The sequence below is a fragment of the Sciurus vulgaris genome (genome assembly GCF_902686455.1).
Source record: "Sciurus vulgaris genome assembly, chromosome: 16".
Classification (NCBI taxonomy): domain Eukaryota; kingdom Metazoa; phylum Chordata; class Mammalia; order Rodentia; family Sciuridae; genus Sciurus; species Sciurus vulgaris.
Window position 1 is genome coordinate 44,192,032 of NC_136477.1, and position 17,763 is coordinate 44,209,794.

A 17,763-nucleotide genomic window follows, 5' to 3' on the forward strand; every position below is an offset into this window, starting at 1 on the left:
CTTGTATTCTCACATGGTCTTTTCCCTGTGTGTGGACATTTCTGGTGCCTCTTCCATATCTCACAAGGACATAAGTCATAATGGATAGAAGCCCCACTCTTTTTTTTCTAATGATTTTTCTAAATTTTACAGACTGCATTTTGATTCATTGTACCCAAATGGTTGTGCACGATGTAGATTCATACCATTCATGTAATCATACATGTACATAGGGTAATGATGTCTTTCTCATTTCACCATTTTTCATACTCCCACCCCCTCTTCCCTCTCATTTCCCTCTACATAATCTAAAGTTCCTCCATTCTTTTCTCACTCCCCCCACTCTCCACCCCCATTATAAATCATCATCCACTTATCAGGGAAAACATTCGGCCTTTAGTTTTTTGGGATTGGCTTATTTCACTTAGTATGATATTCTCCCATTCTTATGATTTCATTAAATCTTTATTACATCCTTAAAGGTCCTGTCTTCAAATATAATCATATTGGGGGTTATGATTTCAATATAAAAATCTTTGACAAGATCTGTTATACCATGTGAAAGGGCAAAGAGAATAATTAGAAGGAAAACTATTTCATTATTAGAGATATTACCTAGAATTTATAGAAATCATTCCTTTTTGCCTATCCTTGTCCCAAAACTCAGTTGCATGTACAACCTAACTACAAAGAAGTCTGGGAATATATTCTTTAGCTTGGTATCTGTGCACACAACTAAAATTTACAGGATTATCTTTCTAATGGGGAAAAGGGAAGTGCTATGGATATGAGGTGTCCCCAAAAAAATTTATGTGTGAGATAATGCAAGAATATTCAGAGGCAAGTGATTAGATTATGAGATATGTAATCTAATCCATAGATTAACATGCTTGAATGGATTAAGGAGTGGTAACTGTAGGCAGGTTGGGTTTGGCTGGAGGAAGTAGGTCACTGGAGGCATGACTCTGTGGTTTATATTTTGTACTTGGTAAGTGGAGCTCCCTCTGTTTCCTGGTTACCATGTCCTGAGCTATTTTTCTTTGCCATGCTCTTCTGCCATGATATTTTTTCTTATCTCAGGATCAGAGCTATGAAGTCAACCGACCATGGACTGAACCTCTGAAATTATGAACCAAAATAAACTTCTTCTCTAAGTTGTTCTTGTCAGATATACAGCCCACAGCAATGAGAAGCTGACTAAAACAGAAAGATATTAAAGGAAGAGGGGTAATTGTGGACTCTCAGTAATGATAGCGTGGTATAAATTTTTCATTTAGCACTTTCCCCTTACATTGCCTCTTGGGTTCCCTCCAACTACCCAGTCCCATGTGGTAGTGATATCTGTTACTACATGGGACCCAAATACTACAGACACCCATCTCTAGATCTTTCATTAGAGGAGAATCATGAAACTTCAGCCATAAGAAAATACTTTGTATTTTTGAGAACTATTGTTTTGAGTCCAGGCAAACTTATTCCAACCTGAGACACCAAGTGCCTCTTGTTTTGTCTTTAGAATTTCAGAGAATTGTGAGAAAAGCTCTACATCAGGAAACTGCATATGCTGATATCCTTTAAATTAACTTCCTTTTTTGTCAGTGAACTCTTGGAACTCTGTCCTTTATGACTGGAATTGAAATGTGGTTCCTAAAAGCATAAACTTTGAAAAACTGTCCCTGAATAAAAGATCATCTGTTAGTATATTAACAACTGTTACATATAATATATATATATATTTTTTAAATGACTATAATACTAATACACTTTGTTTCAACATATATTAACTCAGTTCATATAGTGACAATGAATAGTTATAATTTCCAGGCAGTTTATGCTGCTAATGGCTAAAACAAGGCCATCATCCAAGTCATTTGTGGAACTTCTCTAGCAGACCATATTTATGTGAAATGCCATTAAGCCTTAATGGGACTTATTGAACAATCACTGAGTTGAAAGAGAGTGACCTCTAACACTCTCCACCGAACACCAAAGAAAGCCAGCTCACCATTCTTCTTGTAGAACATAATTTCTCCTTTGAATTCTGTTTTTTCCTCCAGTGATTTTTCTATTTGAAGCATCAGCTGCTCATTGGTTTCAACACCAAATAAGAACTTGCAGCTACAACTCTTCTGCATGACTTCAGTTCGGGCAAATCCAGCAAGCTCACAGAAGCCATCGGAACAGTAGACTATAGGGAAACCTTTAGCCACCTGGGCATTGGCGAGGATAAAGTTGCTATCTGCAGAGAAGCAAGGAGAAGAAATTCAGCAACTTAAAAATCTTTAAATGACAATTTCAGCAACAAATTCCGAGCACATGTGTTTAGCTAATGCATGTTCAGATGTGCTGTGGTGATAAAGAGACACTCCAAAACAGAAAATGGCATCCAACAGCAGATGCGAGAACTAAGCACTAACTTTGACTTGCAGTTCATAGGCCTGCTATGAGCCGCTCACCATCTAATTGGCAGTAAAGGATGGTGCTTTTGAAGACTGCTTCTGGTTCATATCCTAACTGCCATGTGATGTACAGGTGAACTTCAATCAGATACTCAAACACTCTAAACCTGCTTCCTCACATTTGAAGAAGGTTGAAATTGCGGGTGATTCCAGAAAGAAGCCCAGTAGGGAACTGAGGTACAGAAGGGAAGAAAGGTAATAAAGGGTAAATTATAAGGGGGCTTAATGCCATGGGCAACTCAGTTGAGACTAAATCATCTGGGTATCCTAGATGTGACTGTGAAAAACAGAACTCAAGATTTTCCCAGTAAGTGGAGTATTGATCCACCAACATTCACACCTCACTGTTTAAAGATCACTCCTGGGAGGGAGTCAATGTATTGGCACTTCTGACCCACTCATACTTTAGAGATATCTTGGGTAGGAAGAGGCCAAAAGTCATTGGTATTTAAGGAAATGGTCTACACATGACTCCAAGATGAGTCAAGATGACTTTTGTAGGGCACTAATAGGTATGTTATAAGGATTATTTAGTTACTTTATGATGTGTTGTAGAGATTTGTGTGTGTGTGTGTGTGTGTGTGTGTGTGTGTTGCAAGGGAGCAAACCCAGAGCCTTGCACATGCTAAGCATGTGGTCTACCACTAAGCTATATCCTCAGCTCTACTGTAGGGATGAATGAGATTACCCATAAAAAGTGCCTAACAAAGTATCTGGCACAAAGACACAATAAAGATTATTGTTAAGAGCAATATTCACATTTATTATTATTATATTAACAAATAAAAATAAGAGGCCAATCAAAACTAGTAGACTATTATAAAGTGTTTGGAGATAACCCCTGGAGGAGAGCCTGAAAGTCAATATTAAAACAAGGTTCTTATGGGATGGATTTTTTGGAATTTACTTTGAAGGATGGATATGATATTTACAGGGAAAAGCACTGCATGTTGGAGAGGGACTTTAAAATGAGGCATTTCTAAAACCTGTTAGTGGGTTACTCTTAGTTTCAGAATGAATTAGAAACTGTTATAAAACCATCCATTTATTTGCACAAGAAACAAACGTTGAACACTGTCAATATACCAATAATGTTATAGGCTGAGATTGTATTGATAATAAATTAAAAATAGAAAGGACTATGGGATAAGTTGTTAAATGAAAAAATTAAGATTCAATTAGTATGTTATAGGAACTATCTGAGAAAAAATACAAATACATAAACATGTACATGTATATCAAAGCCATCTACCTAAAAATGAATGTGATAACTGGTAAGTGTAGTTGTCTCTATACAAAGAGTGACTAAGTGACTGAGATGAAACCTTATTTTTATGACATATCCTACTATGCACCCTTTGCATTTTATACCAGATGCTTCATATATTGCCTATTCAAAAAGTAATGTGTTTCAAAGAGGTTTACTGAGCAGACAGCCTTTGTCACATGCCATGAGGAAGCAGGAACTATAGCCACTTCTTGATGGTCAGTAAGACCAGCACTGAGATCTATCCCATGGGTTTCCTCATTTCCTTTTAAGCTTCTGCTGTTAATTTCTAAACATCATCCACTACTCAGCTTTGTTCTAACTAACCCCTAACCTCAGACTACCAATTGGGGTTATACCTCCTGTATTCCACCTTGGCCCCACTGGCTTTTCCACCCTCTTAGCCACTTTCTCCCTCTGAATGCCGAGCTAAAGCTGCACACTTGGAAACTAAATTATATGCTGTTTTGAAGTTATGGGAGAGAATTAAATTATCCCAGAAGGATAATTCTCTCATATTTTGCAGGATCATTTATTGACTATACATTTAATATTGGACTTTGTCCCAGGCATGGATGCAAAAAGTTTATGTGATCCCTGTTCTTAAAGATCAGTTATGACCCTATGGGAATTTCCAGCTTGGTTCAGAGGAAGGCACTCTCCTTTGGGGTGGTGGTTGAGGTCTCACCACACACAGCTTGGAATCACTCTTTAACCATAATGTGTGTCTCTTCTTCCCCTACTTAAAAATGTGGTGGAGAGATTACTTAGAAAATATAATAGCATAACATTGGCGAAGTCTTCAAACATACTAAAAGAATTCTTAATATGCTTTCACAAGTCATTTTTCAGTAGATCATCAACATGTTTACTGCCAGGATACATGGTTCTACCATGTGGCAGGTCCTAGGGTGAGGGACAGGGGATGTTTAAAGAATATAGCATGGTCTATAGCTCTAGGATATTATAATTTAATTAAAGAAATGCACGAATACAGAAAACAATAAAACACAGCCTCTAAGTACCAAATCAGTAATACAGATATAATAATTGCTGTAAGAATTCGAGATTAAATGTCTCATAGACATTGAAAATGGCTAACTTGGAATAAGACAAAATAGGTGGAGTTGACTTACTGAAAGTTCTGGTCTATTAGGAACAGATGCCTGGATGTAGTAGGGTTGTTGAATGAATAAGGAAAGGAACTGGAGAGAAAGAACAAGCAGTACATTTGGTCCTCAAGTTCAGTTTTCCCATCTGTTATATATGTAGCTATATATAACAGTTATATAGTTGCAATAGCTTTCTTTTGTTAGTGTCTGTCTGTCTGCTATATTTTTCCCATCTTTCTATTTTCAGATCCCTTAGGTACCCATATTTTAGTTGTTTTGCATGTGGTCTTCATTTAAATTTTCTAAGGTAAAATACAAAAGTATATCCTTCCACCTCATATTAATATAATTACTTTTTTTACTATGTTTTTGTTATTTTGCCTTTTCCATTTTTGAAAATTTGAAATATATTTAAAAATTTTCAAGCAATAAACACCTATAGACCATTTATCCAGAGAAAATCTTTGTGTGTATCAGGTATACTTGTATGTCCTTTTGTCCCCAAAGAAGAAACTTATAACTTCAATATTTGTGATGATTACTCACATTTACATATATTTTTACCTGTTATTTGTTCTCATGCAATATATTGTCTATTTTTCTGATATTTAAGGCATATAACATAGTATTTCTTTCTGTATATTTCTTAGTGACATGCTTTTTTTGAATTAATTTCTTTGGATTTTTATAATTGCTAGCAGACATAAGAAAAAAGGACAAGTCCTTTAAGGCTTTTGATAAAAAGATGCTGAAAGATTCGCCAAGTTACCTGGTCTGTGTGTTTTATTTAAGGATTATAGTGCATGTGAGATAGCTAATTCTTTCTGCAAACATACTACAGAAACAAAGCAAAAATAAATAAATAAATAAAGGCATGCATTTTGTCTTTTCTGTTTATATTTAGCATTTGTCCTCGATATGTAATTGCATTTCAATTCCAAAGAGAATTTAGTGGCAGTCTGTGCTTTATAAAGCTTAGTGTACTAGCTACATGAATGGTCCTTCTGTTTGGGAAAGTGTAGCTCCTTTGCCCAGCTATCTACTTGGAAACATATGCTTTCCTGAATACAGTCCTGGAATTCCCAAAGAAGAAACATGACATTTACTTTAGAATTATGTAAAACAAAGCCACTGCCATAATGATTAGGCACTCATCATGGGCATATCACTATCCATACATATGCTAAGGGTATTTAACCTTTTAAGGAATCAATTATGCATATGTGATATGCATCTAAATGCCACACAGCTTTTCTCTGCTTGTTTCTAGGTCATCCTTTTTTGTATTTGCAGTTTGAAAGTGACAGCAAACAGTAAGATCTAAATGCATTTACATATCAGGCAGTTGATTATTTCTCTAAATGCTTCCTTAGCAAAAAGCTTTCATGGATCATCAGAGGGAATCTCATGATGAGTAGAGACCCAGGTCATTCGGTGGTCTCACCTCCTAATCTGGAACACTACTTTCCCACTGAGAAATGCACAATTCTTTGTTGACTTCCTAAGCACCAAAGGAATGGAGAGGTATAGAAGATACCATCACTGCTACTACTGCTACAACTACTATTAATAATAATAATATTAGGTGTAGGCAAACACTGATCTACTACTAACTGTAATGTTTGTACTTGCGTCACTTTAAAGATGAGAAGATTGAGACCTGAAGAACTTCAGTTTCCTATTGAAAATCCAAAACTAAAAACTGAAAAACCCAGCCTAAATCACACGGTTTTACTCTATCAGGTGTACTTTCTTTAAAGACATGACTTGCCAGGAGAAATGGGCAAGTTGCTGAAAAATATTTTTATCTTTTCTAGGCTCCAAAGTGCCCAAAGCCACTGATTTTTCTTTATAGAGATCATTTATTAAAAGTTAATTTATGGGCTGCGATTATAGCTCAGTGGTACAGCGCTTGCCTTAGCACGTGTGAGGCACTAGGTTCAATCCTCAGCACCACATAAAATAAATAAATAAAATAAAGGATTGTGTTCATCTACAACTAAAAAAATTTTTAAGAAGTTAATTTATGACATCTCTTAAAGCAGTCCAGATCTCCCAACAACCTCTGTCATTTCCTCATTTCCTCCAGAAAGTCAATATTTCAAAAGTATGACAGTAACTTCCTTGGTTCTGAAATATTTTGCATAGGTCCACTCCAGACTCTCGTAAGAGGCATAGAAATGTAGTTGCTATTCAAATGAACTGTTTTTCAATCTCCTCAGTTCGTGTTGGTGTGTACCATAGTGTTTCTAAAATTTTCCCATTGAAATATGCTCTCACTGGACAAAGCCAGTTAGTGCCTATTATAAAGGATCTGGAGTCATCATCCTAAGCCTGATGTGTTTTGAAATCTCATGTTTAATTTAACTAAGCACCAGAATTTTGCATTTCACTCTTTAATATATTTATTCTCATTTTAGTGTTTTGATTTTGTTTTCTTGTGGACCTGACAAATTTTTAATTTAACCGAAACTTCATAAAGATGTATTATTTGTTTATTTTGTGACTATGTGCATATTGTTAGACATAACACTATATGACCTGGGCTTGAGGATCACAACTTTAGGTAAGTCCATGTTCAGAAGGTTAGGCAGATTCAAATCGGTCTTTCCCTGCAGGTTCGAATATTTAAAGGCAATCATCTTTAGCACCCAGTCCAGTACCTCTCCATATGGCAGACCTCAGAGTCATTCAGAGCAAAGGGGTTACTGATAGACACTGACATCACATCAAAGAAAGATCTGTACACCCTTGACTCCTTACACCAACAGCACAGAAATTCAGACTTGGATGATCCAAATCTTTATTTCCGAAGAGTGCCTTTGGTACTTACTCTTTTAAAAAAGTAAACCTTGTGTTGTGTTAGCAAGTACTTATATTAAAATAAATACCCTGCAGGTAAGGCAGATGGGCAAACTCAAATTCACTAGCTCTTATTTTTCTGCAGAGAGTAAAAAACAAGCATGAACATTTAATCTTGCTTATGAGCTGCCCTCATGCTTTAAGAATTACCTTTGTACACAGGTTCAATGAAGATAACATTTCTATCCCTTCTGATATTGAACATGGTCATCACTGGAGACTACTTTATTCAGGCAGATAGAATATTAATGTCTATGATTTTAAAATATTTAATTGATCTTTGTACTTTATATTGATTTCAGGGAGCTTAATTGTATCATTTCCAAGTATGATGGCATCTTTATTAGATTAATGATACTGTCTGTAAGCTAAAGATCTCCACATGCCCTCAGCCAAAATTTAGGAAGTTATTTAGATTTGAGTACTTTTCTAATCTTATTTTTTTAAAAAAATGAGAAATTTGTAGAGAGAGATTCTCACAGTCCCTGTGTTTTGAAGATCCAGTGTCAATCTTCAAATGTCACATTGCTGGCTTTCATCCTTCATTCATAAATTTATTTTTAAAATACTGTGTAAATTATCACTCCAAATAGACAAGGATTAGATGAAAACTTTGTAACAAGGCAAAACTCAAAGCTGTAACTCTAGTGCCGAAGTAATAAAAGAAAGCAGTATGTTGTATATGCTTATAAGAATATCTTGCTCTCTTTAGTCTGATAAACAAATGCACATGCATGTGCACACGTAAACAAGTGTCCTTCACAATCTTGCCATTGAGCATGGTCCTGTGCCAGCAACATCAGTTTTAGTTGGAACTTCTTGGCAATTCAAAATCTTAAGCCTCACCCCCAGAACAAATGAACTGAAATCTGCATTTTTAATAGGACTCACTCAATGCACCTTAAAGTTGGAATAACATTAGAGAAAGCTCCAAGAACCTACTGACAATAAATGGCTAAGGGAGGGGAGCTAAGGATAACAAAAGGAAACTTATTCTGCCAGTGGGGTGACACAGGTCTGTGATCCCAGTGACTTGGCAGGCTGAGGCAAGAGGATCATAAGTTCGAGGCCAGTCTCAGCAATTTAGCAAGACCCTGTCTCAAAATAACTAATAAAAAGGACAGGGGATGTAGCTCAGCAGTAGAGTGCCCCTAGGTCCAATCCCTAGTCTCTCTCTCTCTCTCTCTCTCTCTCTCTCTCTCTCTCTCTCTCTCTTCTCTCTCTCTCACACACACACACACACACACAGACTTATTTTCATTGTATATCTTTTCTTTTGAATTTTATACCATATGTGTGTAATATCTACACAAAAATATCTTCTTAAAGTTTAACCATTCATTTGAATGGCTGAGGAAAAGTAACTTGATTAAAAATAAAAAGTAATCTTGATGAAGAAAAAAGAACTATCTGAGAGAACTGATTTCTAGTTTCCAATAAAAAAGATAAAGTTCATTAAGACAAATCACTTTGATGAAAATTTAGTTTTCATCCTTCCTTCCTTCCTTTCTTTTTTTCCTTTTCAGTACTGTGGATTGAAACCAGGGTCTCACACATGTTAGGCAAGTGAGCTACCACTAAGCTACATACCCAGCCCTAAAATACTCTTTATTATAATTTAAAACTAGTAAAATCATCAGTAAGTTTTGGAAATTCCATTTTTGTCAGCTGTATGTATGTCAATGTTGAGTCGTACTAATTTCTGTCAGGCTTATTGTCTCAGGAAATGAGCTTCAACTTGAAAAAAAATGGTTTTTCATGAAGGCACAGTGAGATGACTCATAAAGAAAAATGGAGAAAGTTCAGAAAATCTTAAAGGTGACAATAAAATACACTCGGTATTTTGACCACAATTGATTCTCTACATACACATGGGTAATAATATTAAAGTGTGTTTGACTTTTCTCTGGTTCTTGTCTCATAAACTCAATTTTTCAAACAAAATGGTCTTTCACATCATCTGTTCTATTCTCTAAAAATTAGTATTATTATCTATGTTCTGTCATTCAGAGGTACACTCCAAGGGACAGGGGTTTGATTCTTTTGCTTATTAATGTAGTCCCAACCATAGTAACCATAGTTGCCTGGCATACAGAAGCTGTTCAACAAATATTTGAGAAAAACAAGTATGTAACTTTCTTTAAAGCACCCCAAATTGGAGGGCAATGTTTTTTACTGAATCTATTATCTGTTTTATTGTTAAGCAGAAATCACTTATAACAAACCAGCAGCTTTGCTTTAAAAATAAAACCAGATCCGCCCTATGTAGTTGATCTCAAGTCCTTAGCTTTCAGGTTAATGTGCTACTTTCAGGAAAATCTTTGATAAACAGAAATAAAAAGTTTAACTTCCTATTCCAAAACAGATTGAACATAATCAGATGGCTAAATAAATCGAAACAAAGCCCATTCTCCAGTATACAGCAGGAAGAAATAATAAGGCTCTACTCCTCCTTCAAGAAAACAGTGTGTGTATGAATCAAGCATTTGGAAACATTACGGATTTTTCCAGGTCATTAAGAGGCTACTTTGGAATTTTCTAATCCAAGATCTGCATCTTGACCACTGTCCTAGTGAGGGCAGGCTAACCTGTTCCAAATATTTTATAAAGAAAGAACTAAGTCTGATGTAAATATCCCTGATTTGCAGACCTATGATTCCTACATTTTTGTATTTGTAATTCCTGTCCTTCCCTACCCCACCTCCAAATCAAATAGGAACCATAAGTGGGTTTCCTGACAAGATCCTGCTCATCTCCTTCTTTTTTGCAAAGAGCAGGGGAAGACACAGTTCTCCTGGCCACAGTTCTCCTTCACAGCTTCCACAACTAACTGGATAATATAAAAATGCCAAAGCCCTCAACCCAGAGGAAAGGGAAGGAAGGAGTTAGGAGTTAGGAGGAAAGTGGCAGGGTGTGGATTTCCTGGGACAGTTCTCATTTTGTGTAATTTTATTCTCTCAAATAAACTACCAACTATGTAGCTCATTGTGATTTAAATTTTTATACCTTTGTAAAACTTTTCTTAGGAGTTGATTTAAGAACACAGTAAAGACCACATGATAAGATTTTTGTTCTGAAAAACCGGTACTAACTTTGGCATCCTGTGTGGCCCATTGAAAGACAGATTAAATGGAATACACCAAATAAAACCAGTCATATACTATGAATACACAAATTCCCCAAATATCTAATTTAACTTATCTCCTGTTCCTCCTGCTGTATAATCTAGACTTTGCTTGCAATTATGTTTAATCCAATGAGTATTTCCTTTTAATTTTAAGTAGGCTGGAAGGGCTCCTTTCTTTAAACACAGGAAGACCTGAAGTAGAAAAGTGGATTAATTCAGCCATATTTTAGTGATGTATTTTTTCACACTTTAAAGGTCAGTTAAACTTAAAATTTTAAAGACAACATATATAAATCAGTAAGCCCAACACACCAGAGTGGACGGACTATTCTTGCTCCATTTGAGCTTCGTTTATGTACTTCAGAGGCTAATGAGATTCAAATGTTTTTCATAATTTGGTAGCATTTTCCAGAACCTCATTTGTCCACTGCATAGTCTTCTCTGCCTCACAGTACTTATGTTAGGTTAAACAGGAAAGATGAGTGACTTTACAAGAGATAATTGTAAGTTAATTGCAGCAGGAAACCTAAGTCTAAACTAATTTGATAGTTATAGATATTCCATGGCTATACTATCAATATTTTTACTGTACTGTCTTTAGAATAATGCAGTGGGGGTGGGCAAAACTTTAAGAAGGGTGACAATTGCTAAGGGCAGGGGTCTAGAAATTTGTGAGAGGTGGAGGCAAGAAGATGATAATTAAGAAACAAACCAAGAAAGGTGAGGGCTGACTCTGCGTTATGAAACAGAGATGAGCAGGAAGGAGGCAGCCAAACAAATTAGACAGACTGAGAAACAACAGATAATAGCTGCTGCCTGTTAAGCTGCAGTGATATGCCAGCCTCTCAGGCCTGCATTTTGTATTTTGAATTTCCGGCCCTCACATTAGCAACTTAAGGTCAGTATCACTATAGACGAAGGCTCAGAAAGGTTGACTAGCCTAACAATGCTGACCATTCAAGTGTATTTTAGAGTTATGATAACCCCAAGTGAAGCAGATGACAGCTGGATGTGATTTACAGCTGGGTCTGAGTAGCAGCTCTTTGCACCAAGCCTACTGTTTCTCAAAGTGTGACCCTCATCTTCCTGGTCCACTTTGTCCAGAGGAACTTCCTGGGTTGCTTATTCCATTCATAGTTCCCCAGGCCTCACCTTGCATCTACTAACTTAGAACCTCCAAGACATGGGTCCTGGAGACCTTCATTTTAAGCAAGAGAATTTAGGGTGATCTATATCAGACAACAAATTCAGAATTTCTGTCCTAGTGGAAGGAGTTGTAGATCATATTCCTCAGCCCCACCTGGAGAGGTGATACCATCCCTGTAGATAAGTATGTACAAGATTTCTAAACTTTGGATGAATTTCTTTCTGTATAATAAAACTTGGATTTTATGCTTTTCTTTCATTCTTCAAGAGACTTTCAAAAATTAGCTCAGTTCAGAGAACTACAGAAACTCAATGTTTGGGAGGATCACAAAGGCCATTATCATTGCGTGGTTATCCAGTCTCTTGCACGGGACCCTCATGTTGGAAACCTTGCTCTTTCACAAATCAGTAATGTCAATGCTGTGACGGTGAAGGGTAGTCACCTAACCCACATGTGGATTTAGCACCTGCTCTTGATCTTATTACCTAGAATAATCTCTGCCAAGAAAACTATGTTTACCATTCTCCTATTTAAATTCTTTAAGGATTTTCCATTGCATTTGGAATGAAACCCGGTCTTCCTCCATCCTGCCCTATAATATCCTAAGATCTTTCTTACTCCTCACCTGGTATCTTCACCTGAGTATGTTCTTCCCAGTTCCATCCAGTCTCCAGACTTTTGCCCCCATAGTTCTTTTTCTCTCATTTTCATACTTCAGGTCTCAAATTAAATGTCCACTGCCTAGGTAGCCCTTCCCTAATCATCTTATCAAAGTGGTATCTCCTCCCATTATTCTCTAACATTTATAGTCTGTTTTTATATACCTTAACATTGAGTATTAAAATTTTTGATGATATTTCAATATTTTAGTTATATATGATTTTTTAGCCATTCACACCTAAGCCCACATAACATAAACCTGTAAATACATAATTGCATAATCTATATGGAAACAGTTCCTCTTGTTATATATCTTATCATCACACACATTATGTGTGTGTAGTTTCATTTTTTTCCTAACTGTACATTATCCAAGGTACACATTTTTTCTAAAGGAGTGCCGTCTGTGCACCTGAGTGATGTTGAGACCACAAAAGACATCTAACCTGCAACAAGGAAAACTGTCTTCTCATGAGGAAGTTCATTTCTGTGATGATGAAATTTTATCTTTTAGACCTAAGTAATAAGGAGGCTTAAATATGAAACATAGTCCATCTGGTGAACATTTTCTATTTTGGATAAATGGTGTCTATACACTAGAAACCTTAGAATAGAATTACAGTTCAATAAATAACGAGCTGTGTGATCAGACCCAAGTCGTCTCCCCTCTCTGGGCCTTTCTTATCTCATGTCTAAGGAGAGGGAGTTAATGACATGATTTCCAGATCTTTTCCATCTCAGACCTGTGGTGATTCAATAAATTATAGATGCAGAGGTACATGAAAACAGTGAAGATAACCTGACAATTGTACTCAATGATATAAAAATAGTGCATACAGTTTTAATCTTATGAAATAAAGAAAAGAAGGAAGGAAGCTACGAAGGGAGAAAAAAAGCAAAGAAAGCAGATGTGTAGAAAGGGACACAGATAGGTAGGAAAAAAGGCAGAAAGGAAAAAGAAGGGGAGAGAGGAAGGTAAATTACAGACAGACAAAAAGAACAGTAGCTTGAACATTAGAAGCCAGCTGTAGAAATATCTTAAAACAGCACAGAATGTGTCAGATTTCTTTCACTGTTTCAGGAAAGAGTTAGCACACTCTAGTATGTTGCTCGGGCCAGTCAGATGTGGACCCTTTTTAGTTATGAGATGTTGGCAAACTATGTACTTTTCCGAACTTTAGTGTCCTCATCCTATAAAATAGGGGGCGGTTATTCTCGCACATAAAATAAACTAAAGGCATTGCTCCATAAATCATAACTATCTTTTCCAAATTGCTGTTTCAGCAATTTCCCTTTCTGGGAGTAGACATACAGATCAGTCAAAAACTATACAAAGGTTTTTGAATTAGGAACCATTTGCATTGTAGTCTGATTTTACAGACATATTCACTAATCATCCAGCAAATATTTATGGAACATGTATGTGCTAGGCATTGTGTCAAAGAAAGAAAAATCGTATGGTGACATGCTATGAAAGTAAAGTAGAACAAGCAGAATTAGGAATGACTCCTGGAAATTTCTAAATTACTATAACAGGAAAGTGGTGGAGTGACTCTGTAGACATAAAGGAAGGATTCCCAGGCAGAGGGGAGATCAAGTGCAAAGGCACGGAGGTGGAAGCATGCTTGATATGTTTGTGGAAAAGCGAGGAAAGGAGTACGACTGGAACCCCCAAGGAGTGACTGCTTTGCTTCTTTCATGAAAGGGCCACTCCAGCTGTTTTGCTGAGAACAGACTCTAGAAGAGCAAGGGCCAGACTGGAATGAACAGTTAGGAGTTATCATACTAGTTCATTTTTTAAAAATGTGATGTTGGACTAGGGTGGTAGCAGTGAATGTGGTGAGAAGTGGTAGGTATGAGGCATTTTAGGAAGAGTAGTAGAAGGGGTTTGCCTCTGGCTTTGATTGCAGTGGGATAGATTTTTAAAAATGTAAGGATGATGTCTATGCTTTTGCCTTAAACACTAGAGGGGTACAGGTACCATTTATGAATTTTTAAAAACTAAGTCTTCAAGTTTTGGAGATTTTAAGAGTCTGGTCTTGGATAGGCTGTTAAAGAAAACTGTTAAGTATCCAAGAGGAGAGGTAAAGTAGGTAGGTAAATACATGAGTCTGAAGATTAAGGGTGAGAGCTAAGCAGATGATAAAAATTTAGAATTAGCAGAAATTTAAAAATATATGGAGTGAGTACAAACAGAGAAAAGGTAAAGTATAAATACTGACTCCAGGTGACTCCAGTGGTTACAGGTTGGAAAACTCAGGAGAAACCATCAAATGAGACTGAGAAAGAATGGCTGAGGACATAGAAGAGAATCAAGAAGGAGATCATGAAACCAATTTTTACAGGTCAATACTGAGTGTATTTCATGCTTAAATATGATTTGCAGTATAGACTTTTGGATAAATGGATAGATAGAATCTTGCCTTGAGTCAAGAGACTGGGAAAGGCTTTTCTTGAAGACACTGTACATGCTCTAGTTGAAAAGAATGACCCTGTAGGTACTGGTTTGGCTTCTCTGCTTTGCTCAACTCTGCACGTGGGGGAAGAGAAGTCAGATGAGATACTTCACAAATCAATGAGTCTTCCCAACAAATGTGTGTGTGTGTGCATGTGTGTGTGTGTGTGTGTGTGTGTGTGTGTGTGTAACCCATAATTTTACTTTCCTCTGCTAATAATAATTTTAGACTGGTTTTTAAAACATTTTCCTATTTGTATTTTAGATCATTGTAATCATAAAGTAGCTACAATTGTGAAAACTAACTTTCCTTTTGCTATTATGTGACCACATTCTGTCCAATGAGTCCCGAGATAAGTCAGTTTGCACATATCTAGTGAGCTCTTTTCATTTCTGTTAAGAGGTATGAGAAGATAAATGCTCTTACCACCCAGTGTGCCCTTCTAATTTTTCTGACCCCTCATCCCTGCCTTGGAGTAGCACTGTGGTATCCAGGTCTGTGGTTGTCATCTTGTGACCTTAAGGGGAGATGCCTGGACATGGCAGGTCTAATGGATGGGAAAATGCCTGTTTTTTTTTTTTTTTTTTCTTTATTACAGAGAATAGCAAAGCAAACTAAAACGAGAGCACACTAAAAGTAGAGATTATTACCACTGAACTTCATCCTCAGCCCCCCTATGTAATTTACAAATATTCTATAATTTTATAATGAGAAATATAGCAATTAGATTTGTAGTAATATTTAGAAATAAAAATCTCCAGAATTCAGGTCTTGGTTGGTGGCTGCACTTTAAAAAGCATGGAAATATTATTTCTTAGATTTTTTCAAGAGGCCTTAGAAGTCTTCTGTTTCTTCCCTTCAGGGTCACCCCCTTTCTTCTGGATAATGCCTGTCTGCCATCTTACTACAAGTTCTCTTCGTGATAAGAAGGTCACTGTGTTTAAGGTAGATTATGACCTCTGAGCCTCCTTCACCACTAGACAGAATTATTTTTATGGTTTAGACATGAGGTATGCCCCCAAGGCTCATGTGTTAGGCAATACAAGAATCTTCAGATTTGAAATGATTAGATTATGAGAGTCTTAACCTAATCAGTGGATTAATCCACCAATATGGATTAAGTGGGTGGTAACGGTAGGCTGGTTGGGTGTGGCTGGAAGAGTTGGGTCCCTGGGGACATGACTTAGGGGGTTTATATTTTGTCCCTGGTGAGTAGAGCTCTCTCTGTTTCCTGGTTGTCATGTTCTGTGATGCTTTTCCCCACCATGCCCTTCTGCTATGACGTTCTGTCTCATGTTAGACCCAGAGCAATGGAGTCGACGGACCATGGGCTGAGACATCTGAAACCATGAGACAAAATAAACTCTTCCACCTCTACATTGTTCTTGCCAGGTCTTTTGGACAGGGAGACAAAAAAGTTGACTAAAACAATTACATTCAGGTAGAGACTAAGTATTTTCCATCCTAATGTCCATCCACAGTCCATGCTTCTGCTTTCTGAGTGAACCTAGAACAAGAGAGCCCTCTCCTTTTTGTGCCAATGCTGCATATATATTAAATGGTGCAATTTCCCCCTCTCTCTGGACTGAGAAAATAGTAGACTAGATAATGACAAAACAAATTGAAAAGAGGGGGATCAAATCATGAAATAGAGAGATTATGACAAGTCTTTGTTTTGGCAGATATTTGTGACCCTTTCTGAGAATTTCTTATTTGTATAGAATCATAACTCTCTTTTTGTGATTTAATAACCATGTGCTGGCAAATACATTTTGCTTTCCAATTGGAGACAAATAATAATGCCAGGGGAGACTTTACAAGGGCAAGGGAACCAATTACCTAACCTCCCTGTCTCTAATATTATCAGAGTGTAAAATAGAGGGAAAAAGTAGAGTGTGGGATAATGCTGTTTCTTAGCATGTGTTTACATCATAAACTACATTTCTTGAGCTTTGCTCTTGATAAACATTTGCTGAAAATTATAGAACTTGATTAAGTTGTCAAGGTCATTTGAGATCAGTAAGTGTCTAGCAGTAGTGGGAGGAGGGTATCTTATAGACTTTGTTTTTGAATCTGGGAGTTAGAGCTCATATTTGTAATTGGTGCAGTCGATCGATAGAAGTGGAAACTCCCTCTGGGAAATCTGGAGCCATTTATATGCTATTGAAAAATCCACACATTGTCAGAAGGCCCAGGACTATGCCATCAAGCTGTTTCTTGCTTTCCTCTACCCCAGTTCTCTATCTGGGCACATAAAACTATCATTTATTCACTGATTTTTTTTAAAAAAAATCACTAACTATAAAACTATATTGGAATGTTCTATCAAATGAATATATGATGATGATGATAATAACTAATTACAACTTGCATAACTTTTACCCAGCACATTAGATTACTGTAGCTCTGTAAATCTGAAATACCTGAGTAGTATAAGGGCATTAAAAAGATTAGCATTTAACATCTGCATTTTAAGAAAAATCCATTTATTTGAAACAATTTATCTTTTCCAGGTAAAATGGACTTTTACAAATGATGGTTGCCATATTTTCATTCTTAAATATTCATACATAAAAATTAAAGAGAGTAATGTGACCAACATCCAGATATTTATCTTTCAGATTTAATGAATATTAACATTCTCATATTTTTCCTAATGTGATGATAGTAAGATGCTGCTGACATTCCTTCCCC

At 36.6% G+C, this 17,763-nt stretch overlaps 1 protein-coding gene across 1 annotated transcript in view; it reads right to left on the reverse strand.

Annotated features, from left to right (window-relative positions):
- KCNH8 (potassium voltage-gated channel subfamily H member 8) overlaps positions 1-17,763 on the reverse strand; it is a 401,588-nt gene that overhangs the window by 290,735 nt on the left and 93,090 nt on the right. The window contains exon 2 of the mRNA XM_079115168.1: positions 1,985-2,218. Within this exon, the coding sequence (XP_078971294.1) occupies positions 1,985-2,218 (234 nt within the window). The remainder of the gene's footprint in view (positions 1-1,984; positions 2,219-17,763) is intronic.